At 43.8% G+C, this 23,062-nt stretch overlaps 1 protein-coding gene across 4 annotated transcripts in view; it reads right to left on the reverse strand.

Annotated features, from left to right (window-relative positions):
• DPP6 (dipeptidyl peptidase like 6) overlaps positions 1-23,062 on the reverse strand; it is an 826,229-nt gene that overhangs the window by 181,875 nt on the left and 621,292 nt on the right. For all 4 annotated transcript variants that reach the window (XM_072776861.1, XM_072776859.1, XM_072776858.1 and 1 more), the window contains exon 6: positions 8,401-8,453. In XM_072776861.1, coding sequence (XP_072632962.1) covers positions 8,401-8,453 — 53 coding nt within the window. The remainder of the gene's footprint in view (positions 1-8,400; positions 8,454-23,062) is intronic.

Below are 23,062 nucleotides of genomic sequence, written 5' to 3' on the forward strand. Positions count from 1 at the left end.
CAGCCAGCCGCACCGGCTGCAGGACCTGACTCCATGCGTAACACATTCTGGGAACGGCGAGACGACAGGGAGGGACGACACATCCCTGGCTGTCAGGGCGGCCGCGGGGCGTGGCTGAGGGGCACGGTGACCGCCTCCTGCCTTGGCGCGGAGGTGCCCCTGTGATGGCACCGTGACCTGTGGCACCAAAACTTACTGGAAATTTATCATTTAAACCGTGAGTTTTATTAGAGGTAAGTTACACGGCGACGAGCCCGTGACTATATATCCGTGTGACTGCTGTTCGCGAGTCCTCTCGGGGCCTGTCCCTCCCGCTGCCCGCCCTCCTGCCCGGGGGAGCCGGGACCTTCACCCCACGCCAGTGCTGCCAGTGTAAACAGGCGGGGCTCTGCGGCCAGCCCTCTGTCGGGGTAGCCTGGAGCACAGAGGGGAGAGGTGCCACGGAGATGACACAAAATAAAGGAGACAGTGAGGATGCACGTGGCTTCCCGACGTCCGCCCGTGGCCGGCGCGGTTCGGGCACACGCCGGCCGCTCAGCCAGTCCGTGGCAGGAACGAGCACAGCACACGTGCCGACAGCCGTGGGCCGGCGGCTGGGACACTTCTCTTTAGGGACTCGTCTGTGGGCAGGAGGACGGCTGACCTCAGGGAGCGGCCAGCTCCTCGGGGGGCGGACTCGGAGTGGAAGGGCTCAGCCCACGAGCCTCTGATGTTGCGGGACTCAGCCCTGGCCCGCGACCCTCCTGCAGGAGAGTGTGCGCAGCACAGACCCGAAATGCGGGGATCTGACGGGCGGCTTCACCGCCGGTCCCACTAGTGGAGCCCACGCTGGACAGCGCGGCAGGCTGCTGGCGGAGCCCGGCGACACGGAGCCCGGCGACACACGGCGGGCTCCGTCTCCTCTCCCTCCTTGGTGTGGACTTGGGTACAGCGGAGCCTCCGCGGAACGTCACTAAATAAACGGCCGACCCCACCATTAATCTGAGACCAGCTTCTACGTCTCTGCGTCGGTCAAGAGGACAAGGAAGTTAATGTTTCAGGGGAAACGTTAGTCACTTGTTTTCGTCAGTTCCCACGACACTTAGTGAGGACAGCAGGCCCAGTGGACCCCAGATCCAAACTGAAATCAGAACTTGGAAGGCCAGAGGCCCCGTCCTCAGAGACTCTCGTTTCCTGGAGAGTCTCCCGGGTGGGCCTCCCGGCTCGCACCATCTTCCCAGACAACACTGCTTAATCAGTGGGTTTCCTCCAAATGTCAGCCAACGTCCGAGGAATATCTCCCATGATGGGAATGGCTCACAGGACATGAGCGTGCAGTTCAGGATCCAAGAAGTACATGCATATTGTCGCCTCTTTTTCAAATGGGTTGTGGGGCAGCAAGTGATCCGCTGGGAAACTATGGTCGAAACTGGCTCCTTCTGCCTCTGGCTGATGGCTTTTCTCCTGCAAACTGATCAGCCCTGGCATTTGAGAGCTTCCACGTGGGGGAGAGAGCATGGACTGCGGGGCACCCCCTTCTGCATGGTCAAGCTGTCCCTCGGCACCAGTGCCCAGGGGTGCAGACACGGGCAAGCCACTGCCAGAGAAACCCTGCTCCCTGAGGCTTCAGGATGAGGGGTGGGATGTGCCAGGCAACAAATGCATATTAAAAACATTTCTAAATGTTCCATGCAGGAAAAAAAAATACATATAACTTCAACAAGGTGACCAGCAATTTGCCATGAGAAATGGGATGATGCTCATCTAGGAGGGCGGGTAGTTGGAGGAGGGCTCTTTGGGGAGGGGGTGTGGATGCTGGCCATGGAAGGTCAGAGGATGTGGAGGCCAGCTGCATAGGAAGCAGGAAGTCTCTGGTACGCACGTGGGGCCATAGGCACACAGCAGCACTCCCTGGCTGGGGACAGCACTTGGACATGCCACTGACATGACCATTCACAGGAGCAGGGCTGGCCCATGTGAGGCATCGCACGCATCTTTGTTCCTTTCCCACCAACCCCTGGCTCCCCGCAGGCCTAAAGCGCACATCTCCACATTCTTTCCCATAGAGTCCGGACGTAGCTCTGGACTACTTTTACACTCAGAGCTCCAGGAAGCCATTGCAATCGATCAGAGTTGACATTAAGGACGAAATTTATTTTGTGTCCAAATACAGGGAAGGGGGGCGTTAATTAGACATGGCCAGATTATGGAAGCTCTTGGTTCCTCCATGAATAGAGCCTGTAGGGCTCCCCACACACTAAATGTACCACCTCATCATTCTACAGTATCTCTTATAACCTTTTCACGAACCCTATGAGTCAGGGATTTTATTTCCATTATATATGGAGCAATTGGGCCTGGAGAAAGCAATGTAACTCTTCTGTGATTACACAGGTAAAGGGGCTGCCTGGGAATTTATTCCCAGATCTATTTGACTCTAAGGTCATGTTCTCTTGAAAATGCTTGCTAAGGTTTGTGTCCTGGAGGGAGGGAGGGAAAGAGGGAGGGTAAAGGAGCTAGACTCTGTCCTGTTGCTGAGGTCTGTGTTCCGGAGGGAGGGAGGGAGAAGGAGCTGACCTAGTCCTCCTGGAGACCTGGTGGGAGCCTGAAGAGCCAGATGCCCCCCTCCCTGCCCCTGATGCCATGGCAGAGACACATGAGGTGACATTCTAAGGACATCACTTTCTTCCTCATTTTGGCTTAGTACATTTTTTTCTTCATGCAACTTCTGGCAGCCGTGGAGGTAGCTCGCTGGGCAGAGCCAGAGTGTGTCACAGGCTGCCCCAAAGATTTAATTAGAGGGACATGCAATAAACACTGGAAATCTAAAAAACAAAAACAAAAACAAAAACAAAAAAAACCCACTGGAAATCTGTCTTCATTTTGCGAGAGAACGCCAGCTGCCCGCAATCACTCTGAGTGTGGTTTCTACGCCGACTGGGCTCTGCCACAATCCAAGCCTTCATTACCCCCTACGAGGTCTCCTCCTAATTGAATCCATGCCCCAAACCTCCCCTTCCCCTCAGTTTACTCTATACATACGCCTGAAACTCACTCAAGCCTGCCATTTTCAACACATCTGCTCTCAAGGATCCCAGTGTTTTTACCATATGAGGGCAGTGCTCAGGTTCCCTGCACTGCGGGCCTATCTTACCCAGCCCTCTCTCTACTCACGTGAACACCTGTGCTGCCATCTGGCCTAGAACCATACTAATTTCTAGAAGATACTGGCTCATTGCGAAGGTCAAGCCTGCTTAACGATCCTCCTGCCTTGGAGTATCTTTCTCTGTTTCCATCTATTGAAAATAACTCGTTCAATTCCAAGACTCAGCTGCAGCCAGGCTTCCTTTATGAGACCTGATGCCCACAACTATCTCTTCTGCATTCAGTGTTTACAATACTCACTCGGGCCACTTGATTATATATTGTTACAGAGTCTGCGTCTTCTTTTTTCAACAGGATTTTGAACTTTGTAAGGATGGCAACCATGCTTTTGTTACTCGCAGAGCCATCTCAATAAATACTTATTGACTTGTATCGTCAGGTTTGCTTCCACTGGAGGCAAAACAAGAATGCCTTAAACATTAATTGTGGCAGGTCTGATTGAGATGGCACAAGAAAGAATGTACTGAGCGCTGAGAATTATAGATACTTGAGGCTACAGACATCTCTTTTAAGAGAGACACTGAAACATCACAGGGGCATTATAATTATCCAACTGTCATTGAACAAGTCTTGAAAATTGTATTCTTATAGGGATGTATCATTCCTCTCCTGTAACAAAAAGGATTTCAGCTGGCTAGAAAGTAAAGTCTAGTAATATTTATTCAAGAGACTACAGATACATATGGATTCATACTACCATATTAACAGCATACCCAAATGTTCACTAGGAGGAAATTCTCTGCCGTGCATTTTGCATATATTACTTCGCTTAATTCTTATAATGTGCCAATGAGGTGAGCACTAGCATTATCATCTTTTTTTAAAATATGGAAACTGAGATCTGTAGAAGTACAACTGTCAAGGTTGGCAGTGGACTGAGGATTCAGATTTAGGTCTCTGTGACCACAGGGCTTCCGTTCTTAAGTCTTCCATCATGCTGTTGGCAAGGTGCTGGGTACTGTGTGTGTATGATCGGCCCAGTTATCTACTTTCTAAATCAATGGAATGCTCATTTGCATCCCAGCTATAAAGTTAGAGAGTAATTCTGGGCAGAAGGATCTATGTCCCAGTTTATAATTTGCACAGATATAGAATGTGACTTCATAAGTCAATTAGAATTCCAAAGGAGTTCAATTTTTGTATAATTATGCTTGATGCCTGAAAAATACCAATAAATAAGCTAACTTAGGGTAACAATGTCCATTAGAAGGTGGCCTGGCATGTAAATAAAAATATCTTCAAATGTTTCTTCGTGTTTATTATTACTTTGTTTGCCAAACCCCAAAATGCCAATGCCACCCAGTTAAGAGATATGCCAGATTTTCCTTAAAATTGATTTATGTCATAAAAGGAATAATTTTCACCAGTCCATATGATTTTCAGGATGATCCTAATAAATATGAGAGATTGTAATCATACTAAAGTATATATATATATATATATATATATACACTCAAGCCAAAAAGAATTTAATTCCAGAACAAGGTCATGTCAGAAAAATGCCAAGAAACAGCCAAGTTTACAAAAATACTTCCATGAAAACACTTCTATTTCCTTGATAGAAAATGTTTAGCACGCCGGGACACCTGCACCCCGATGTTTACAGCAGCAATGTGCACAATAGCCAAACTATTGGAGCCTCGGTGTCCAACGAAAGATGAATGGATAAAGAAGATGTGGTTTATGTATACAATGGAATATTACTTAGCCATTAGAAACGACAAACACCCACCATTTGCTTCGACATGGATGGAATTGGAGGATATTATGCTGAGTGAAATAAGTCAATCAGAGAAGGACAAACATTGTATGGTCTCATTCATTTGGGGAATATAAAAATAGTAAAAGGGAATGGGGGGAAAGGAGAAAAAATGAGTGGGAAATGTCAAAAAGGGAGACAGAACATGAGAGACTCCCAACTCTGGGAAACGAACTAGGGGTGGTGGAAGGGGAGGTGGGCGGGGGGTGGGGGTGACTGGGTGACAGGCACTGAGGGGGCACTTGAGGGGATGAGCACTGGGTGTTATTCTATATGTTGGCAAATTGAACACCAATAAAAAATAAATTTATATATAAAAAAAGAAAATGTTTAGCAGGCTATACTCTCTATTGCAGAATATTATTTTATTTTGCTGACTTTCTAATGTAAAAACTTGTGAAACATTTTATGTTAAGAATAACTAGCTCTAGATCTGGCTTAACAAACAGATTTGTGTAAAAGATACATGTCTTTTAAGAATACCATTTTTGAATATTTAGTTTATGGAAATCAGACAAATTCTCCCAAATGTTTTAGACATTTGCATAGATGAAAACCCTGCTGCCTTGGGTTCCCATCACGACCCCAGCCAGTTCATGCAGAAGGACTGAGCTGGGCTCCCGCCATGGGCAGAGGTCCAACTGTGAAGGACGAAGTAAGCGCACAGGACAGGGAGGGCCTCTTTCTGGCCTGTGAATGACACAGTAGAAAGGGTATATCCTCCCCCAATTCTTCTGCCACTGGCAAAAAGGAAGGAAACCAGAATTCAGATGCATTGAAAAATTAATTCGACCCTTCTCCATGACTAGTTGGAAAGCCTGAAGCCAAGACAAAATTCAAGTTATAAATGACAAATAATCCATTCCACAGTTCGCATGGCCTCCGGCTTACTGCGAAGTCTTCACGGGAGAAGCGAGGACAGAGAAGTGAGAACATGTGAGAAATGCACAGATCTATGTTTTCAGAAGCACCAAGGACATCTCATTTTTTGTATAAGTAATGTAAATCCCAATAATTTAACACAGACTTATTTTTGTTTTAAAAATACAATTGTGTTTTCCTCTCTACCCCAAATCTACAGAGAGCATAAGCCTGAAAATGTGGGCTGCGTCCTTCTCCTGCCATCTGGTGGAGCACTTGCAGAAGTGACCACTTGAGGCATCCCAGGAGCAGTGAAAACTTGAGGCCTGAAGGCTTATCCCCTATCTCATTAACATAGAGAAGATGTTGACAAAATATGAAATTAATTGATTTATTTTCCCATAAATGATCTTGTGACAAAGAGGAAGAGGTGGGTGGTCGAGCAATGCCAGTTTTGGTGATGCTGTGTCAATTCCCATGGTGATGGGATGGGCCATAGACCTTTTTATCCCCCAGAGATTCTTTTCCAGTAAACGTAACAAGTAATCTGCTACACCTTTTAATCATATAAAAGTTCTCAGAAAAGAAATAAAGTAACACCACTAAAAATCTGGTATTTACAGCTATCACATAACTCAAGGGGGTTGCTTTGATAGCTTGGGGTTCAAGGTCAGCCAGGCTGGCCCTGGGATCCCAGCTCAACTTGACACAAGCTGGGGGATGCTGGGCAGTTACGCCTTACAGCTCTCACTGTAAGTAGGGGTCAGAATGCTTTTCTTGCAGGCTATTGTGTTGGGGTAAAGGCGTGTGAAAGTCCATCTATAAATGATGGCAATTATTATTACTGAGATTATTTTTAACATACTGAAAGGAGCCTATTATCTGTTGATACCCTCTCTGGAGGATCATCCTCATCCTTATCATCATCACTAAAATTAGGTTGTCAACATAGACCATCTCACCCTCTGGTTTGCACCTGGGTTGGCAGACTCAGGTAGTCCCAATCTACTTCTTCTTCTTTTTTTTTTTTTAAACATTTTTTTATTCTTTATTTATTTATGATAGTCACAGAGAGAGAGAGAGAGAGAGAGAGAGGCAGAGACATAGGCAGAGGGAAAAGCAGGCTCCATGCACCGGGATCCCGATGTGGGATTCGATCCGGGGTCTCCAGGATCGCACCCTGGGCCAAAGGCAGGCACCAAACCGCTGCACCACCCAGGGGTCCCCCAATCTACTTCTTCTAAATTCTGACTGACCCAGTAAAGTTTTAACATGATATGTTAAGCATAAGATGCTTTTAGGTTTTGAGTTTTAGAAATTTATAGAAGATGGAACAAAATATCTATCATCTATAACACATTCCATTGTCCTACAAGGGCTACATAAATCTCAAGGCATAATCATACTCCTGCCTGCCATGACTTTTGAAGATGCAGATCTACTTGAAAAAATAATAGAATAATTCCTCCTTAGTGGAAACCATCTGAGTTTCTATATAAAATACATTTTAGATGAAGAATTCCTATGGATACTTAATTTTTACCACAGTGGTTCATCTTCCGTTTCTTTGAACTTGATTTGTCTACGTGTCTAACAGAAACTGTTAATCTCATGTTGCTGCATATCTACATACATCTTTCCTTTGTCTGAAGGCCAAATGAATTCCAGATTTCTATCTTTCTCCTAGAAAACAGCCAGCCACAGTCATAAACATTCATGTCAGTTCGTGCTCGCCTATGAAACAACACTCTTCAGCAATTCCTGCTGCTTGTTTGAATTCAGGAAAAGGAGGATGCTTCCCTCAAATATCCATAGGCAACCCATACAACACTGGCAGCACCACGATTCGATTTCTCTGAACATTTCCTGAGCCCCTCACCCTTCCAAAGTACCATGAAAGAAGTGCCAGAGGTGTGGAGCAGAACCAGGAGGCTGGGAGTGGGGGAGGGGAGGTGGGAGGGGGAAGGGCAGGAGGGCAGGGAAACAGAAGGCCATCCATCCCTGCCTCTCATTCCTAGATCTGCAGCTGTTCCTGCATGTGTCTGACTCAATAAATGGCTTCAGCAAACTTTAACCAGTGTCTTTACTGCCTTTGGACTCTGGAGATGAGCTTCTGATAACACATCTCTGTGTGTGGGTACATCTACCCAGCACTGAAAACCTTATGAAAATCGTGCATACTCTCATGTTTCCTTCCCACACACACTTTTGGGTCCCAAATCATGCATTTTTGAGAGACCAGGTGAGCTTAGGGGTGCCACTCTATTACGTATATAACCAGACCCTGTGGGAGTCCTAGGGTTATCCACCATGCCTGGGAGGGCCACGGCTGATTACAGAGAACCAAGGGAAAGTCCTGCCCTGCAGAACCTTGAGGGTAAACCATGGGAACCAGAACAGGAGATGGGGGCTTCATAAATGGGCAAGAGACTGGACCCATGGGACCTCCCTAGACCCTGGATACAGTTAGCCAAAGAGGAGCCATGGAAGCCCCACAACATCAGGACACTTCACTGTCAAAATCAAGCTGCCCCACATCTTGCCCTTAATTCTATGAATCAAGCAACTACTCCGTGTTCTACTCTTTTTTTGTTCTGAATATTTCTCATTAGAAGAAAATGAAAGAACAATCTTACCCATGAGGAATTTTGCTCAGGACATAATATCCAGTGTAGGAGTGTTGGTATATCTGAAACAGACAAGACAAAAATAAAAAATAAAAAATAAAAAACAAGAAAGAAGCAAGCATTGAGATAAAGGCTGTGACCATGATATTTTTCAAATTACCCTAAAAAACATCTGTAGAGGAAAAGTAGTTAATCAGGAGACCTAGAGGCAGAGTCTTTAATTTACTTTAGAAAGTTAATTTGCATATCTGTTTATTTTATTTTCTTCATTTGTACATTGTTTAGAGGGCAGTCAGAGGCTTGATATCAACCCCATAGCTAGCTGGTTTGTGTAAATCAGGGGCACAGATTTCCAACTCAATGACATGTAGCACAGGATGAGTGAGGACATGACCAGAGACTGTCACACAGTCAGCTAGACCCAACAGGACCATAAGACCCACGTACTGTGGGCATTCCTTGTAAATCATGGCAAATCCCATTGTGTATGCTCAGTGAATACTGAAACCAAGATGGGCTTAACTGGGCAAACTCCTGTCCTTCTGTACAATGGAATATGCATCTTTTAACTACAGAGATAAACTGGTCAATAAACTAAGAACTCATTGCAAGAGGGAGCATAGCTTTTTAAAATTAAATTAAATTAAATTTAAATTAAAAATTAAATTAATTAATTAATTATTAAATTAAAGTATTATAAATTAAATTAAATTTATTTTGGGGGAGCATGGCTTTTAAAACTAAGATAACAAACAAAAAACTCTGTTTCCAAACTCCTCTCTTAAAACTCTCTTAAAACTCTTGAGCCAGGAGAAGATTCTCTAATCCATAAATGTAATGGAATGGAATGCAAGGGATAACCAAACACGGGGAGGACATGCAGCTCAAGAAATCGTGGCATCCTTCATCTCCAGCTTTCTGGGTAGAGACCCTCCTCAGTGTTGGAATGTGATGGGTTATCTGCTGGGTTGAAGTCAGAATGTACTGCACTTCCCTTTCTTCACCCTGTTTAACTTCTGAGAGTCGGCACCCTGTGTCGGTAAATGTTCAGTGGCCAGCATTTAAAACCACCTTCCCAAAGGTAATTGGTAAGGACAAGGAAGACAGATCCAGGGTGAAGCATGTGGAATGGAGGAATGCTTTGGGGTGCTGATGGAGTGAGCCTGAGAAAGAGAACAGGCAGGAGTGTCTAAGCTCAGTGACTCCCTGCCTAGTTGGGGTCCCTGGATTAATTTAGAGTAATCATAGTGGATCACAGTTATTGTAGAAAAGGAATTCAGATACAAAAGTAAACATCAGCTTTTAAGTTCCAAAGACCTTTGCTTCTGAAGATCTTGAGACTCCTGAACCAGAAATATGGGGCCGGGCCTGCTGGAGGGATGTGAGTGGGCATCTGATGAGGGAAATGTGTCCAAATGCTGCTTTCCTTATGAGTAAATAACCAGTAAACAACAAAATTGTGAAGGAGAACTTCATGGACCTGCCACGGCAATCCAATAAGGAGCATGCACACCTAGCTCTGCTATTTCTGAAGTGATGCCTTCTACTGCTTCCCCAAAGAAGAAGGGAGGGCTGCATCCTAAACAGATTACTGCTCAGACAGCATCCATCCGAGGGCCCTGTGCTTTGACTAAACTGCCTCTGAGCTGGACCGCTTCCTTAGATGCAAGAATAGAAGCTCGACAGACACACTGCATTTCTCCAGTCATGGCACATGGTGCTGTGCTACACGGTGTGCCTAAACTCTCTTCCCACAGCACCTGTTCATCCTGTTTATCTCCCTCCATTTTCATGATAGGCCCAGGCAGGCAAAAGGTGACCTTTGTTTGCTAAGAAAGTGCTGTAAAGCAAGGGCACAGGAGAAAGCAAAAGGATGAGGAGGGTAGGAGTAGAGGCAAAAAGGAGGAGGGGGAGGGGAAAGAAGGGTGGAGCCTAATTCCAAGGGACTTCATTGAGTGAAAGATGGCAGAAATGATGGTGTGAAACTTTTGAGACCAGGTTGTAAATGGTGTTGTGGCTTCCTGCTGGTTCTCCTTCAGATCACTGCTCTGGGGGAAGACAGTGGCCATGCTGTGAGGACTTCAAAGCAGCCCTAAGGGGAAACCCACGGGGTAAGCATCCACGGTTCCTCCCCATAAGATCACCAACAGCCCACAAGAAGCTGAAGCGTCTTGCCCATAGCCACATGAGGGGAGTCTTGGACACAGAGTCTTCATCCCCAGTCAAGCCTTCAGATGGTGCAGCCCCGGCTGACACTCATGACAGATCATGAGCCAGAGCCACTCAGATAAGATGGTCTTGAATTCCCAACCCAGAGTAACCTTAAGATAATACATGTTGGTTGTCTTAAGCTGCTAAGTTTTGAGTAGTTTCTTATACAGTAATAGGTAAGTGGTATATCTAGTTCAAATCCAGAAGAAAAAAGGTACAGATGTGGAAAGACTTCTAAGTTACTGGATTCCCTCCTTAGAAACCTCCAGCGACTTCTAAAACAAACAGATAAACAAATTCCTCATCAAAACCATTCCAGTATGTAAGTAAGGTGTTGGGGGAGACCACTCACAGACCAAAAACCTTGAAGGAAGTCTTGGAAATGACTCAACAGAACAGTGATGATGGTGGTGATGCCTATGAATCTGAGGGTGTGAGTGGCTAGTGTTTATGGAGCACATACTACGTTATTGGGTGGTGTGGCAGCTCCTCAGCATACAGGAACTCACTCAATTAGGTATTATCATCCTATTCTGAAGATAGGAAAATTGAATCTTAAGGAATTCAAACGAAGCTCAAGCAAGATTTCCCCTGAGGTTGGTCTGTCTCTAATCACTACATCAGAAATTGTCTGAACAAAGAACATATTTCTTAACTCAAAGTCCAAGTTGATTGCTGTCAACCAAAACAACCCAAGATACCAACAGATACACAAGTACACAAAATTTGAGTGTTGAAGGAATATTTCTTTAATCCCTCCAGAAACAGTGATTTCAATTCATTCTCTGGTTATACCGTTCCCAAACAAATACCTAGAAGCTGGTCTTTGCACACGTCTTTAAGCATACCACTAAATGACTCTGAAATTCAGTCCGGGGAGTATCTTCTGAGTGGAACCAATGAGGAAAAGAAGACCAAATTAAAATAATCTTGTAAGGGCAATGATAAGAAGATGAGAAAATTACCCATTCTCAATTCTCTATGTGTACTATGGGGCAAAGAGATTAAAAAAAAAAACATGTATGGATGGAAAAATGTCCTGCGATATCTGGAAAACTGAATCACTAATTAGAAAGATTCAAACAAAAATGGAACACAATCAAAAAGAGATAGGTAAAACACGAGATGCTGCACCTGCCAAGTATGCATGTGAAAGAAGCCGTCCAGAGTGAACTATTAATGCAAATGGGATCCTTAGAAATGGAAGTGCACTTAGGATTTAGGTGCTACTCTTAAAAAAGTAGCGGCGGCGGGGGGGTGGGGGGTGATGTGACAATTTTCTCTTTGCTCCAAGATGGAACAAACAAGTATCATTCTCTTTCACAAAATATTTTCTCAACCCGGAGCCAAAGAACCACAGGTGCAAAAGAAACTACTTTTTAAAGAGCAAACGCCTCATTTTGAAAGGAATAAAAACAGGCTACATGTCCCTAAAAGAATTTGTTCCTTAGAAAGATAAAGTCTTCTTTCCCTCTGGTCTCTATCTGTTGTATTTATGTTTCTTTCTTTGAAATAGCCCTTAAATACTTCTGATTATGGAGAAAAGTAGAGTTGGAAGTTAGTAAGATTGCATTCAGTTATTTTTCTAAGAGTGCACTTTTAGCAGTTCATGGATTTGAGTTACTTCGGTTTCTTCTACACTATTAAACTTCCCTTGGAAAATGAATATATAAAAACTTGTTACCCAAAACACCATTCACAAGATGGGAAAGCAGTTTTAGCAGATTTTCTTTCTAATGTATCATGAAAAATAGTTGCCATTGGCATTTAATAATTGGAATAAAAATAACCAGTCAAAGGTTTGTCATGGAGTGAGTTCACATTTGGTTTCTTTCTTCTATTCTGAAACATCTGCCCACACACTTTATCCTTTTCCCTTCCTTGCTTCTATGGAGCCATACTTTTTATTTGTCTATGGTCTTCACTGCCTCAGCCTCACCATGCACGCTCATGCAGACTCACTTCATATGTTCTTCCTCTACGAAATTGTTCACTCCTGTAGCTTTATACAGACTTTCACTTACACATCCCCACCTCATGCATCACATGCACCAAAACCTCAATATTCTCCAAAATAAATTCTTCAACAACCCTTAAAACCTAGTTCTCCTTTGATATTTTCTATCTGAGTTGGTGGCTTCATCACCCACCCAGTATACTGAGCTAAAAACGAAGTTTTCCTTGCCTCCATTCTTTGCCTCCCTCAACCACCTGCTCCAGTTCAATCCGTCCTCCAATAGCACTGAATTAACTTCTTCAGACCTTCTCCAATCTAACACCTACTCTTTACCCCTAGGGCTTCACTGCAGACCTCCCCTCCAGCCTTCTCCTGCAGGAAGAAGAGGTTCCTAGACTAACCTCTGAGGTCTCCACTCCACTCCACTCCCTTCTGCTTCTAGGTGAAGCTCATTGACTGCTGCCTATTTGTTTTGTAAAAGACCCTGCCTTATATGTTTCACCACTCCCTCTCTGCTGTTCCCTCTCCCAAATCTGTAAAATATAACTCAAATCTCACACATTAAAAATAAAAATCCCTGGTCATATCCTCCATGAACTACTCCTTTTTTTTTTTTTTTTGAACTACTCCTTTTTAACGATCACTGCATTTCATGAGAAAAGTCTGCAGTGCCACACTTTCTATTCACCTGTAACCAGTGCACTTCTAACATCCTCCAACTGTGATCTCCAAGTGCATTTCCAGCTGCCAGACATGATGGCATCTGATTAATTTGCCATCTGCTCTGTCTCTTTGTGGTGCATGAGAAAGGTGATGGGAGCTGCTCTCGTTTCTTCACTCTGCGACAGGTCACTGACTCTGTGTCCCCCTGCCCTCCTCCCTCCAGCCTACTTGCCTTTCTTTTCTGCTGTGGCAGACTCCTTCAAGGGATTGCAGGCACCAACCTGACACTTGTGGGGCTTGCTGGTATACACCTCTGGTCTGGTAGATCTCATTTATTTCTGCTTTCTTATGCAGCTTTTTTTTTTCATTTCCTTTTTTTTTAAATTTAAATTCAATTAGTCAACACATAGTACATCATTAGTTTCAGATGTAGAGTTCAGTAATTTATCAGTTGTGTATAAAGCCCATCACATCACATGCTCTCCTTATTGCCCATCACCCAATTACACCTCCCCATCGACCTCCCCTCCAGCAACCCTCAGTTTGTTTCCTATAGTTAGGAGTCTCTCATAGTTTTTTTCCCTCTCTGATGACTTCCCATTCAGTTTTCCTTCCATTCTCCTATGATCTTCTGTGCTGTTTCTTATATTCCACATATGAATGAAACCATATAATAATTGTCTTTCTCTGATTGACTTATTTCGCTCAGCAGAAGGTCCTCCAGTTCCATCCATGTCTATGTAATTGGTAAGTATATATATAGACCATATCTTCTTTATACATTCATCTGTTTATGGAAATCTCAGCTCTTCCACAGTTTGGCTATTGTGGATGTTGCTGCTGTGAACATTGGGGTACAGGTACCCCTTTGGATCAATACATTTGTATCTTTGGGGTAAATAACTAGTAGTGCAATTGCTGGGTTGTAGAGTAGCTCTATTTTCAAATTCTTGAGGAATCTCCATACTGTTTTCCAGCTTGAATCCAAGCTGGCTGCACCAGCTTGCATTCCCACCAACAGTGTACAAAGATTCCCCCTTCTCTGCATCCTCCCCAACATCTGTTATTTCCTGACTTGTTCATTTTAGCCATTCTGACTGGTGTGAGGTGGTGTCTCATTGTGGTTTTGGTTTGTATTTCCCTGATGCCAAGTGATGTGGAGCATTTTTTTCATGTGTCTGTTGGCCATTTGTATGTCTTCTTTGGAGAAATGTCTGTTCATGTCTTCTACCCATTTCTTGATTGGGTTATTTGTTTTGGGGGGTATTGAGTTTGATAAGTTCTTTACAGATCTTGGATACTAGCCCCTTATCCAATATGTCATTTGCAAGTATCTTTTTCCATTCTGTAGGTTGCCTTTTAGTTTTGTTGACTATTTTCTTTGCTGTGCAGAAAGTTTTTATCTTGATGAAGTTCCAATAGTTAATTTTTTGCTTTTGTTTCCCTTGCTTTTGGAGATGTATCTAGCAAGAAGCTGCTGTGGCCGAAGTTGAAGAGGTTGCTGCCTGTGTTCTCCTCTAGGATTCTGATGGATTTCTGTCTCACATTTAGGTCTTTTATTCATTTTGAGTTTGTGTTTGGTGTAAGAAAATGGTCCAGTTTAATTATACATGTGGCTGTCCAATTTTCCCAACACCATTTGTTGAAGAGCCTTTCCTTTTTCAAGGAACAATATCTTAAAATTTATATGGAAACAGAAAAGACCCCAAATAGCCAAAGGAATGTTGAAAAACAAAACCAAAGTTGGTGGCATCACAAAGCTGGACTTCAAGCTATATTACAAAGCTGTGATCATCAAGAAAGTATGGTACTGGCACAAAAACAGACACAAGAGATCCGTGGAAGAGAACAAAGAACCCAGAAATGGACCCTCAACCCCAAGAACAACTAATTTTCCTATGCAGCTTCTTATTGAATTTGCATTCTTAGACTTGACCTATCTTTTGAGTTCTGGGCCTCTCTGCATGGATTTTTTTTTTTACCCAAAACTTTTATCCCAAATTCAACCGTTTAAAAACCACACAAGCTACTTTCTGCTAAAGAAGTCTCTTTACATTTATCCATATACCTGGCTTCTCAGTAGAAAAATATTAGAATTAGCTTCAACCATTTCTATTCCTTACTGTTTTTTACTCTCTATGTATAATTGGTTTCCAAGTTTCATTGGACTCTATAACTTTGGAATGTCTCTTAAAATCACACCACATTTTCTACTGTCAGTAACACTGGCCTAGTTTTGGATGTCTGAGTAACTGCAATGACCTTCCAGTTGGCCTGCCAGCCTCCTGCTCCCACCTCCTCACTGCCACAAGAGTCTCTTCCTAACAATGCACTGAGTTGGAAGCAGTAGTGGAATGGTGGTTTGGAGTGGCTTGGGAGCAGGACACAAATACAACAGTGCAGCTACTACTCAATTCTCAGCCTGCTACTCACTTAATGGACAAATTCCTTTACTGTTCTTAGCCTCATTTCTCTCTTACAAAAAGGAGAGGTAAGAGCTGTATTTGCTTAGGAAATATAAACCATGAAGAAAAAAACAGTAAAGAATTCTCTTGTTTAAATCTTGAGGAGGACTAGATGATATAGCTACTAACATTGTAGTGAATCCATGAAACTCTCTCCTCTAAAATGGGAAGCCCATTACATATAGCAGAATTGGAGTTGACCAGTTTTGAGGGATGGCACAAGACACAAAACAACTCAGATTTTTGCCCTTTGGACTGAGCTCCTGGTCAGCACAATTACTCTACTAGTTGGAGTGTCCCATGAATGGGACATAGTTCCTTGAAGTGGTGAGCTCCCCAGTACTCATGGAATTCAAGCAGAGGCTGGTCAGCCATTGCTGGGGAACTCTAGGAGGGGCGTGTAGACTACCAAGCGGATCCAATGGACATCTACAAGTACTTTCTTATTTGATCCTATATTCTATTCATAGAGGGAATTAAACATACCAAAGGGTATAGATGAGCTCAAAGAAAGATTCTCCCAAGCTGGGATCAAGACCACCATGGCTGGGACACATGGTTAAAGAAATAAGATCCAATAAGAAGTGAATGTGGGCTAAAAATACTGGGAACTGGGAAAGATGAAAACAGGAAAAAGACTGGGCAGGGAAAAGAAAGCAAGATTTGGAAATTGGATAGTAAAAAAGAAAAAGAAGAAAAATTATCTGCATGTGATATCAGTGATGATGAGCCAAAAATTAAAAACCCGAAGGAGAAAAGAAAAACTCTAAAAGGAAGCAGGAAAATGTGAGATTTCTTGGGTTTACATTTGGAGAAAATGAAACGTTGACCCAGAGGGTCTATCTTCTTACAATTTGGGGGAGCTGTTGAAGGAAATTTCGTTAGGTGACATCTGACATGGTGATTCCCAGTTCTACTGGAAACCAGCACAATGGTCTGTCCTCTGGGAGAGAGCATGCAATCTACCCTCAAACTTTAAGCCAGGGTTCGGTGGACCATGACAGGTACTTCATGAAGGCAATATCCTATAAATGTTCCTTTTGTTTCCTCAGAACCTTTTTAAAAACAGCTTTATAGAGGTATAATTGATATACAAAGGACACATATTCACTGTGTACAATTTGATGAGCTTGAACATATGTGAACGCCTGTGATATCAAGCTCATGGTCCAGGTAACAGACATAGCCAATGCCTCCCACAGTCTCCTTGTGTCCTGATCACTTTTAAGAAGGCAGTGGAGATCAAACAATTAACTCTGAACCTGATACACCCCCCCCCCTTTCAGTTGATATGGGGAGAGCTGGAGCAAAGAAGCACATTTTTTTTCAAAAATATTTCATAAAAAAAATATTTCGTGAATTGTCCCATTTACATTGTATGCTCCTAAATCTTGGTCTTGACATATTCTTCCAAAAATCTGCAATTTATGGCTCTCAGTACTTATTTCTATCCATTATCCTGATCCATAACTATGATCTCCCCACCATGTAGCAGCTGCCGAGCTTCCAAGAAGCCTTCCAAGACTTGCTCTATGGAATGGCTAAGTATCAGGTGGGTCTTCAGGGCAAAGACACCCCCTGAGTATTCCATCCAGGTCCTTCTTTGACCAAAAAAGAATAAATGAGCACATCTTTAATAGTGTGGCTGAAACAAGAGCTAACCAGTGTGTGAGGTCTTTGGGGGAAGAAATTATGAATGTCTTGTCTAGAAACTCTTCCCCTTAAATCTGAAGAATTGAGTCCAGTTGAAGGTGTTACTTTTTTTCCAAGGAGTAAGACCAATAAGCCAAAATATTCTAGAGGAGACCAGAATATGACTGGGTTGGCTGGAGTCTGGAAAGAAAGCTGCTAGGTGAGAGTCACCTGGAGTGACAGCAGGTGGTCTTCCTGGAGGAGAGCCACAGGGGAGATGGAACACTATCTTTAAGGTTTTAAAGAGCTTCATGAATAAGGGTGAGCAGGTCTGTTCTCATCTGCTGCAAAGGGAAGAATAATATTGACAAGTACACATTATAAGGACCAACAATGCTAACTTTGGGTAATTCAAGGTATCCAGTACTGAAAAGACTTACCAGCCTGTGTTAGCAAAGATATGAAAGTCAAGTTTGCTGGAGCATCAGCGAGAATGTGGGGTGTGGTGAGACTGGCCTGGGTGACCAGTAAGACTCCTTTCCATTCAGAGAATTCCTCAAGTTCCCAGCCAGCTCTGCTGCCCCTCTGGCCTCAACTCTCTCTGCTCTGGCTGGGAACTAAATTTAACTGCACCTTGGTGTAGGTCACAGCCACCAAAGCCTGGATCAATGAGTTCGAGCCTTAGCACATCAACCTGACAAGTTCCTCACTGTGACAGGAGTTATTTATGTCTCTCCCTGCCACACACAATCCATACTCCTTCCTTCCCAAGATGCTGCAAACGTCTCATGCCAGATACAGCCCTGCTTGATTTTTTATTTTGCCTTTTTTATTGATCTCTTCTTAAAATTCCAGTATAGTTAACAGTGCGGTGTTAGTTTTGGGTGTACAATACCGCGATTCAACAATCCCTTATATTACTCAGTGCTTATCATGATAAATGGGCTCCTAATCCCCTTCACCTGTATCCCCATCCCCCATCCCCCACAAGCCTCTGCTTGATTCCCCAACTTCTCTTTCATTCATGTATTTTATAGGGCACTACCCCAGAGACCCAACATCTTGCCAAAGTATCTCACTTCCTCCTAGGTCTCTGCTCCTGCTCTTAGGGCTTATAGTTCAGTGAATTACAAGCTGTGATACTGGAGTGAGTGATGATGGAACATTTCTTGAAGGAACCAGTCCTTCCCAGAGAGGCTTCTCCTTCCCTTAAGCAGAAGGTCATCATTATCCCCGTTCTAATGACTATGCTCGCCACATATTTCCACACATGTTGCCAACTTATTTGATACTATTTTCACAAAGTTAAACCTCTTGTTAGAATGGTTTTTTAAAAAATGTCGAGAGGGCCACAAATAACCAGGTACCATTGAAATATTCAGTAAAAAAGGAAAGATATCTAGCTTCTACGATGCAAGACAAATAGGAAAAATGAACTACTTGTTCTTCGTTTTCCCCTGGCTGTATGCCTTTCCTTCCCCACAAGATGGAACTTAAAATTTAGTGTTAACAATCTAGGCAAGACTTAAAATATAGGAGGCAGGGTTGTCACCTTCAAAATATAAAAGTAATGAAAAATCCTTAGGATTCAGTATTTATAGCTCCACTTCTTTCCTCCTGGAATAACTGGCCTTCTACAAAACTTCTTAAATTCAAGAGAGAAGAGATGGTGCTGTCCTTTTGAACCTGTAGTCTCTTCAAGAGTCTCGTTCTGCTCTCCACACTACACCCATCTCTGGTGCACTATAATTCATTCTTTTGTGACCAGTTCCCATCATCTGACTTATTAAGGGATGATGTTTCTGTCATCCTCTGTGTCCTTCACATAGGATGCTTTTCGTTGGAGAGTCACGGTGAGAACAGGAGTATAAAACATCTCATTAAAAAATGAGGCTACATCTATACACATTTCTTCTACTTCCGAGACAAATAGTAAAAAAAATGTCAGTTGTGATTCTAATTATGTTTCCAAAGATTCATCTCGAGAGCAACTCTGACATCCAGAAATAGCTGCGCAATTCTTTTTTTTATAATTTCCTTCTGTCTCCACTTGGACATTTCAATTCAAGTAGCATGTCTATGTGTCTGAGGCTTGTCTTCTGGAAACAAATGAAACCTATTTCAGTGCTGCCAGGGAGGGATTCAGAGGAAACAATCCATGAGGACTTTGTTTTGAACTAATTTTCAAGGGCACACATGATGTGCACTGGCTTCCTCCCTACCACTATCACATCCCCGTCTTCTGTGTGGCTGGTCACTGCTTGATTTCCAAACTGGTCCTGGTGGCCCACTTCCTCCTTCTCCACCCTTTCTATTTTGTTGTTTTGCCAGGACTTTCTGCTGACTCACTCCTGATTTTGCTTGAGAACACAACGTTTCCTTCTTTTCTTGCTCTAGGTACTGTCTCCTTTTTCTCATTTGATGCACTACCTTGTAGGACCAGCCTTGTGGAGAGGCAAGATAAAAATACACAAATCCTATTGATGTTGTGGAAGGTCTTTAGAAATTTGCAAAAGGTTTTTCTATACCCTTTACCTTGACCCTCCTAAAAACTGTTCCTGCAGGCTAAAGCAGCTTCTCTTCATCTTTTATTTATTTATTTTTAATTTTTAAAGATTTTATCCATTTATTTATTTGAGAGAGAGAGAGAGAGCATGAGTGGGTGGGAGGGGCAGAGGGAGAGGGAGAAGCAGACCCACTGAGCAGAGAGCCCCATGTGGGACTGGATCCCAGGATCTCAGGAACATGACCTGAACCGAAGGCAGACACTTAACTGATGGAGCCACCCAGGTGCCCCTCTCTACATCTTTTAAATGAAGAATCAGAGGCTCAGAGATACAAACTGATTGATCCCAGGTCACATGCTGTCAAATTTTAAGCTAATGTCTTTTCACATTTAGCTTAAAATTGTTCCCACTATAACATGCTGGTAAGAAAGCTTCTCCCACCCCACAGCACTGTGTCTTTACCAGCCAGAAAGGCTCTCCTAAGGGAGCGATCCTCAAGAGAACAATAGCGAGGCAGGAATAACCAAGAAGATTAACCCTAGAGCCACACTTAGCCAGCCTGCTGAGGGACCAGCGGTCAACTAATTGAAATCAAGGCCTCAGAGAACGGCACAGAATCCAAAGTTGGTCCTGGGGACAGGGAGAAGATGGGAAGAAAGGAGAACCAAAAGAGGTGACGAGGGGAAGCCAAGTGTGCCTGCGTCCAGCAAACCCAGGCTTCATCCATACTACGAGCCAGGCAGGCTTCTGCCCCCAGCAGCTCATGAGCTTCTTCCAAGCCTGTCATAGCATATATCAAGACCATGAAAGACTCTCAAGACACTGAAGGTCAAGTGCACTGACCGACCTGCAACAACAGAAACGAATTTCTTGATACTGGAAATTCCTTTCTCTCTCTTGCTTCTCTTAGCCATGGTTTGTAGAGTTCGCATTTCCTTATCACTTTTGTTACTACAACTATGTGTGCACATGCCTTGCCACCACGTATCTGGCAGGAATTACTGGACCAAGAGTCAATGGCTGTTACAACCTGCCAAGCTCAACTTCTCACAAAGCCCCTTGTCTGGGTCTATGCCCCACTCACTCCCCTCATTCATGGCTGCTAAGATGTAGGACAACGCTTGTTTCTCCAGAAGTACATGGCAAGAGATCAACAAAGTCGACCATCAGGACAAGCTTTTGGTGACCTCAGGCAAGGTCTTCAGGACTCTCCAGCCTGGAGGGAGGCAGGGAAGAACTGGGTCCCATGGGCTCCTATGGCAGCGGAGTTGTGAACCCAGAGGCCACCGCGTGTGGGCGCTGCTGAGGCATTGTGCTGAGAGTGCTTAGACTTTGCACTGGGGCACATCCAGTGGCATTGGGAGAACCTGCAAACACTCAGAAGGCAAGGCACGCCCAGAGGAGCTGCTCTCGGGCTCTGGGGCAAGGGCAGTGCTTATAAACGCGTGGACAGTGTCACAGAAGGCACTAGTTTGCAAAGATGTTCTTGTTAGAAATACTCAGCAACACCGATTTTTCTCTAAAATTATGAGGTCTGTATGTATAACATCCCTTGGTAGTGCAGGCTAGTCCATAATATTAACTTACACTTTTGATAAATATTTAGTGGGCATCTACTGTATGCAATATATTGATGAAAAGTGTTTGTCAACCTTTGGGTCATAGAGCCAATGTAATGGGTCATTTTAAAGAAAGGAAATAGAATAGGATTTTTAAAAAGCCACACTGTAGGGATCCCTGGGTGGCGCAGTGGTTTGGCGCCTGCCTTTGGCCCAGGGCGCGATCCTGGAGACCCGGGATCGAATCCCACGTTGGGCTCCCAGTGCATGGAGCCTGCTTCTCCCTCTGCCTGTGTCTCTGCCTCTCTCTCTCTCTGTGTGTGACTATCATAAATAAATAAAAATTTAAAAAAAGCCACACTGTATTAGAGTATGTAACACACAGTGAGAGTATTATTTTGCAACTTTTTAAGTTCTGTATGTGCATTTGAACCCTAGCTCGAGGTGTGAAATGTACTTCTTACTGTCCTACTATGTGCCATGATCAAAAAACGTTAAGTGGTTGTTTGGCAAGGGTCCTCCAAGTGCTATGGGTTGAATTATGCCCCCTCCCCATTCATATGTTGAAATCCTAACCTTAGGTTTTTACTTTATATGGAAACTTGGCATTTACAGAGGTAATCTAGTTAAAATAAGGACATTAAGAGTGAAGAGTTCAGCCAATATGACTAGTATAGAAAAAGGAAATTTGGACCAAGAGACAGACACACAGAGAGTGCAGCCTGAAAAGACACAGGGAGAGCACCCTGCGATTGGAGGATTGGGTTGATGGGTCTGTAAGCCCAGGGACGCTGAGAATTGCTAGCCACCACTAGCAGCTGGAAGGGGCAAGGAAGGATTCCCCTCTCCAGGGGTCAGAGAGTCCTGGCCCTGCACACACCCTGACTTCAGACTTCTGGCTTCCGGAGCTGTGAGAAATGGCTAATGTTCTAAGGCACCCATTTTTTTTTTTTTTTATACTTTGTTACAACAGCCCTAGGAAACTACTCCAGCAAGTGTGATCCCTGTCAGCATCAGTATCACCCAGGACCTTGTTAGAAATACAAATCATTCTACTGAACTGCAGAACCTGGGAGCAGACCCCTGCAATCTGTTTGCACAAGTCTTCCAGGTGATTCTGATGTTGAAGAAGGCCAACAGTTTATATAGAATTCATCACTCCTAGAATATGGCTCCTTTGATTCCTGAAAACATAGTGAGGACCATTTGAAATGTTGTGAATGTTGGTCAGAATTCAGTTAATGAAAAATAACATTGTCTAGCCACATCATTAAATACAAGACGGTCATGCCAACACCAGCCACCCACAGGTGCTACACAATCAATGCACTCAGAACATCATGTCCCAAATGTGATAAACCCGAATTTTCACAGTCATTGGTCTTTCATTAAAAAAAAAACTTGGGATCCCTGGGTGGCGCAGCGGTTTGGCACCTGCCTTTGGCCCAGGGCGCGATCCTGGAGACCCGGGATCGAATCCCACGTCGGGCTCCCGGTGCATGGAGCCTGCTCCTCCCTCTGCCCGTGTCTCTGCCTCTCTCTCTCTCTCTCTCTGTGTGACTATCATAAATTTAAAAAAAAAATTCTCCTTTAAAAAAAAAAAAAACTTTTTGGGGATGCCTGGGTGGCTCAGTGGTTGAACGTCTGCCTTTGGCTCAGGTGATCCTGGGGTCCTGG

The sequence above is a fragment of the Canis lupus genome, chromosome 15 (genome assembly GCF_048164855.1).
Source record: "Canis lupus baileyi chromosome 15, mCanLup2.hap1, whole genome shotgun sequence".
NCBI lineage: Eukaryota > Metazoa > Chordata > Mammalia > Carnivora > Canidae > Canis > Canis lupus.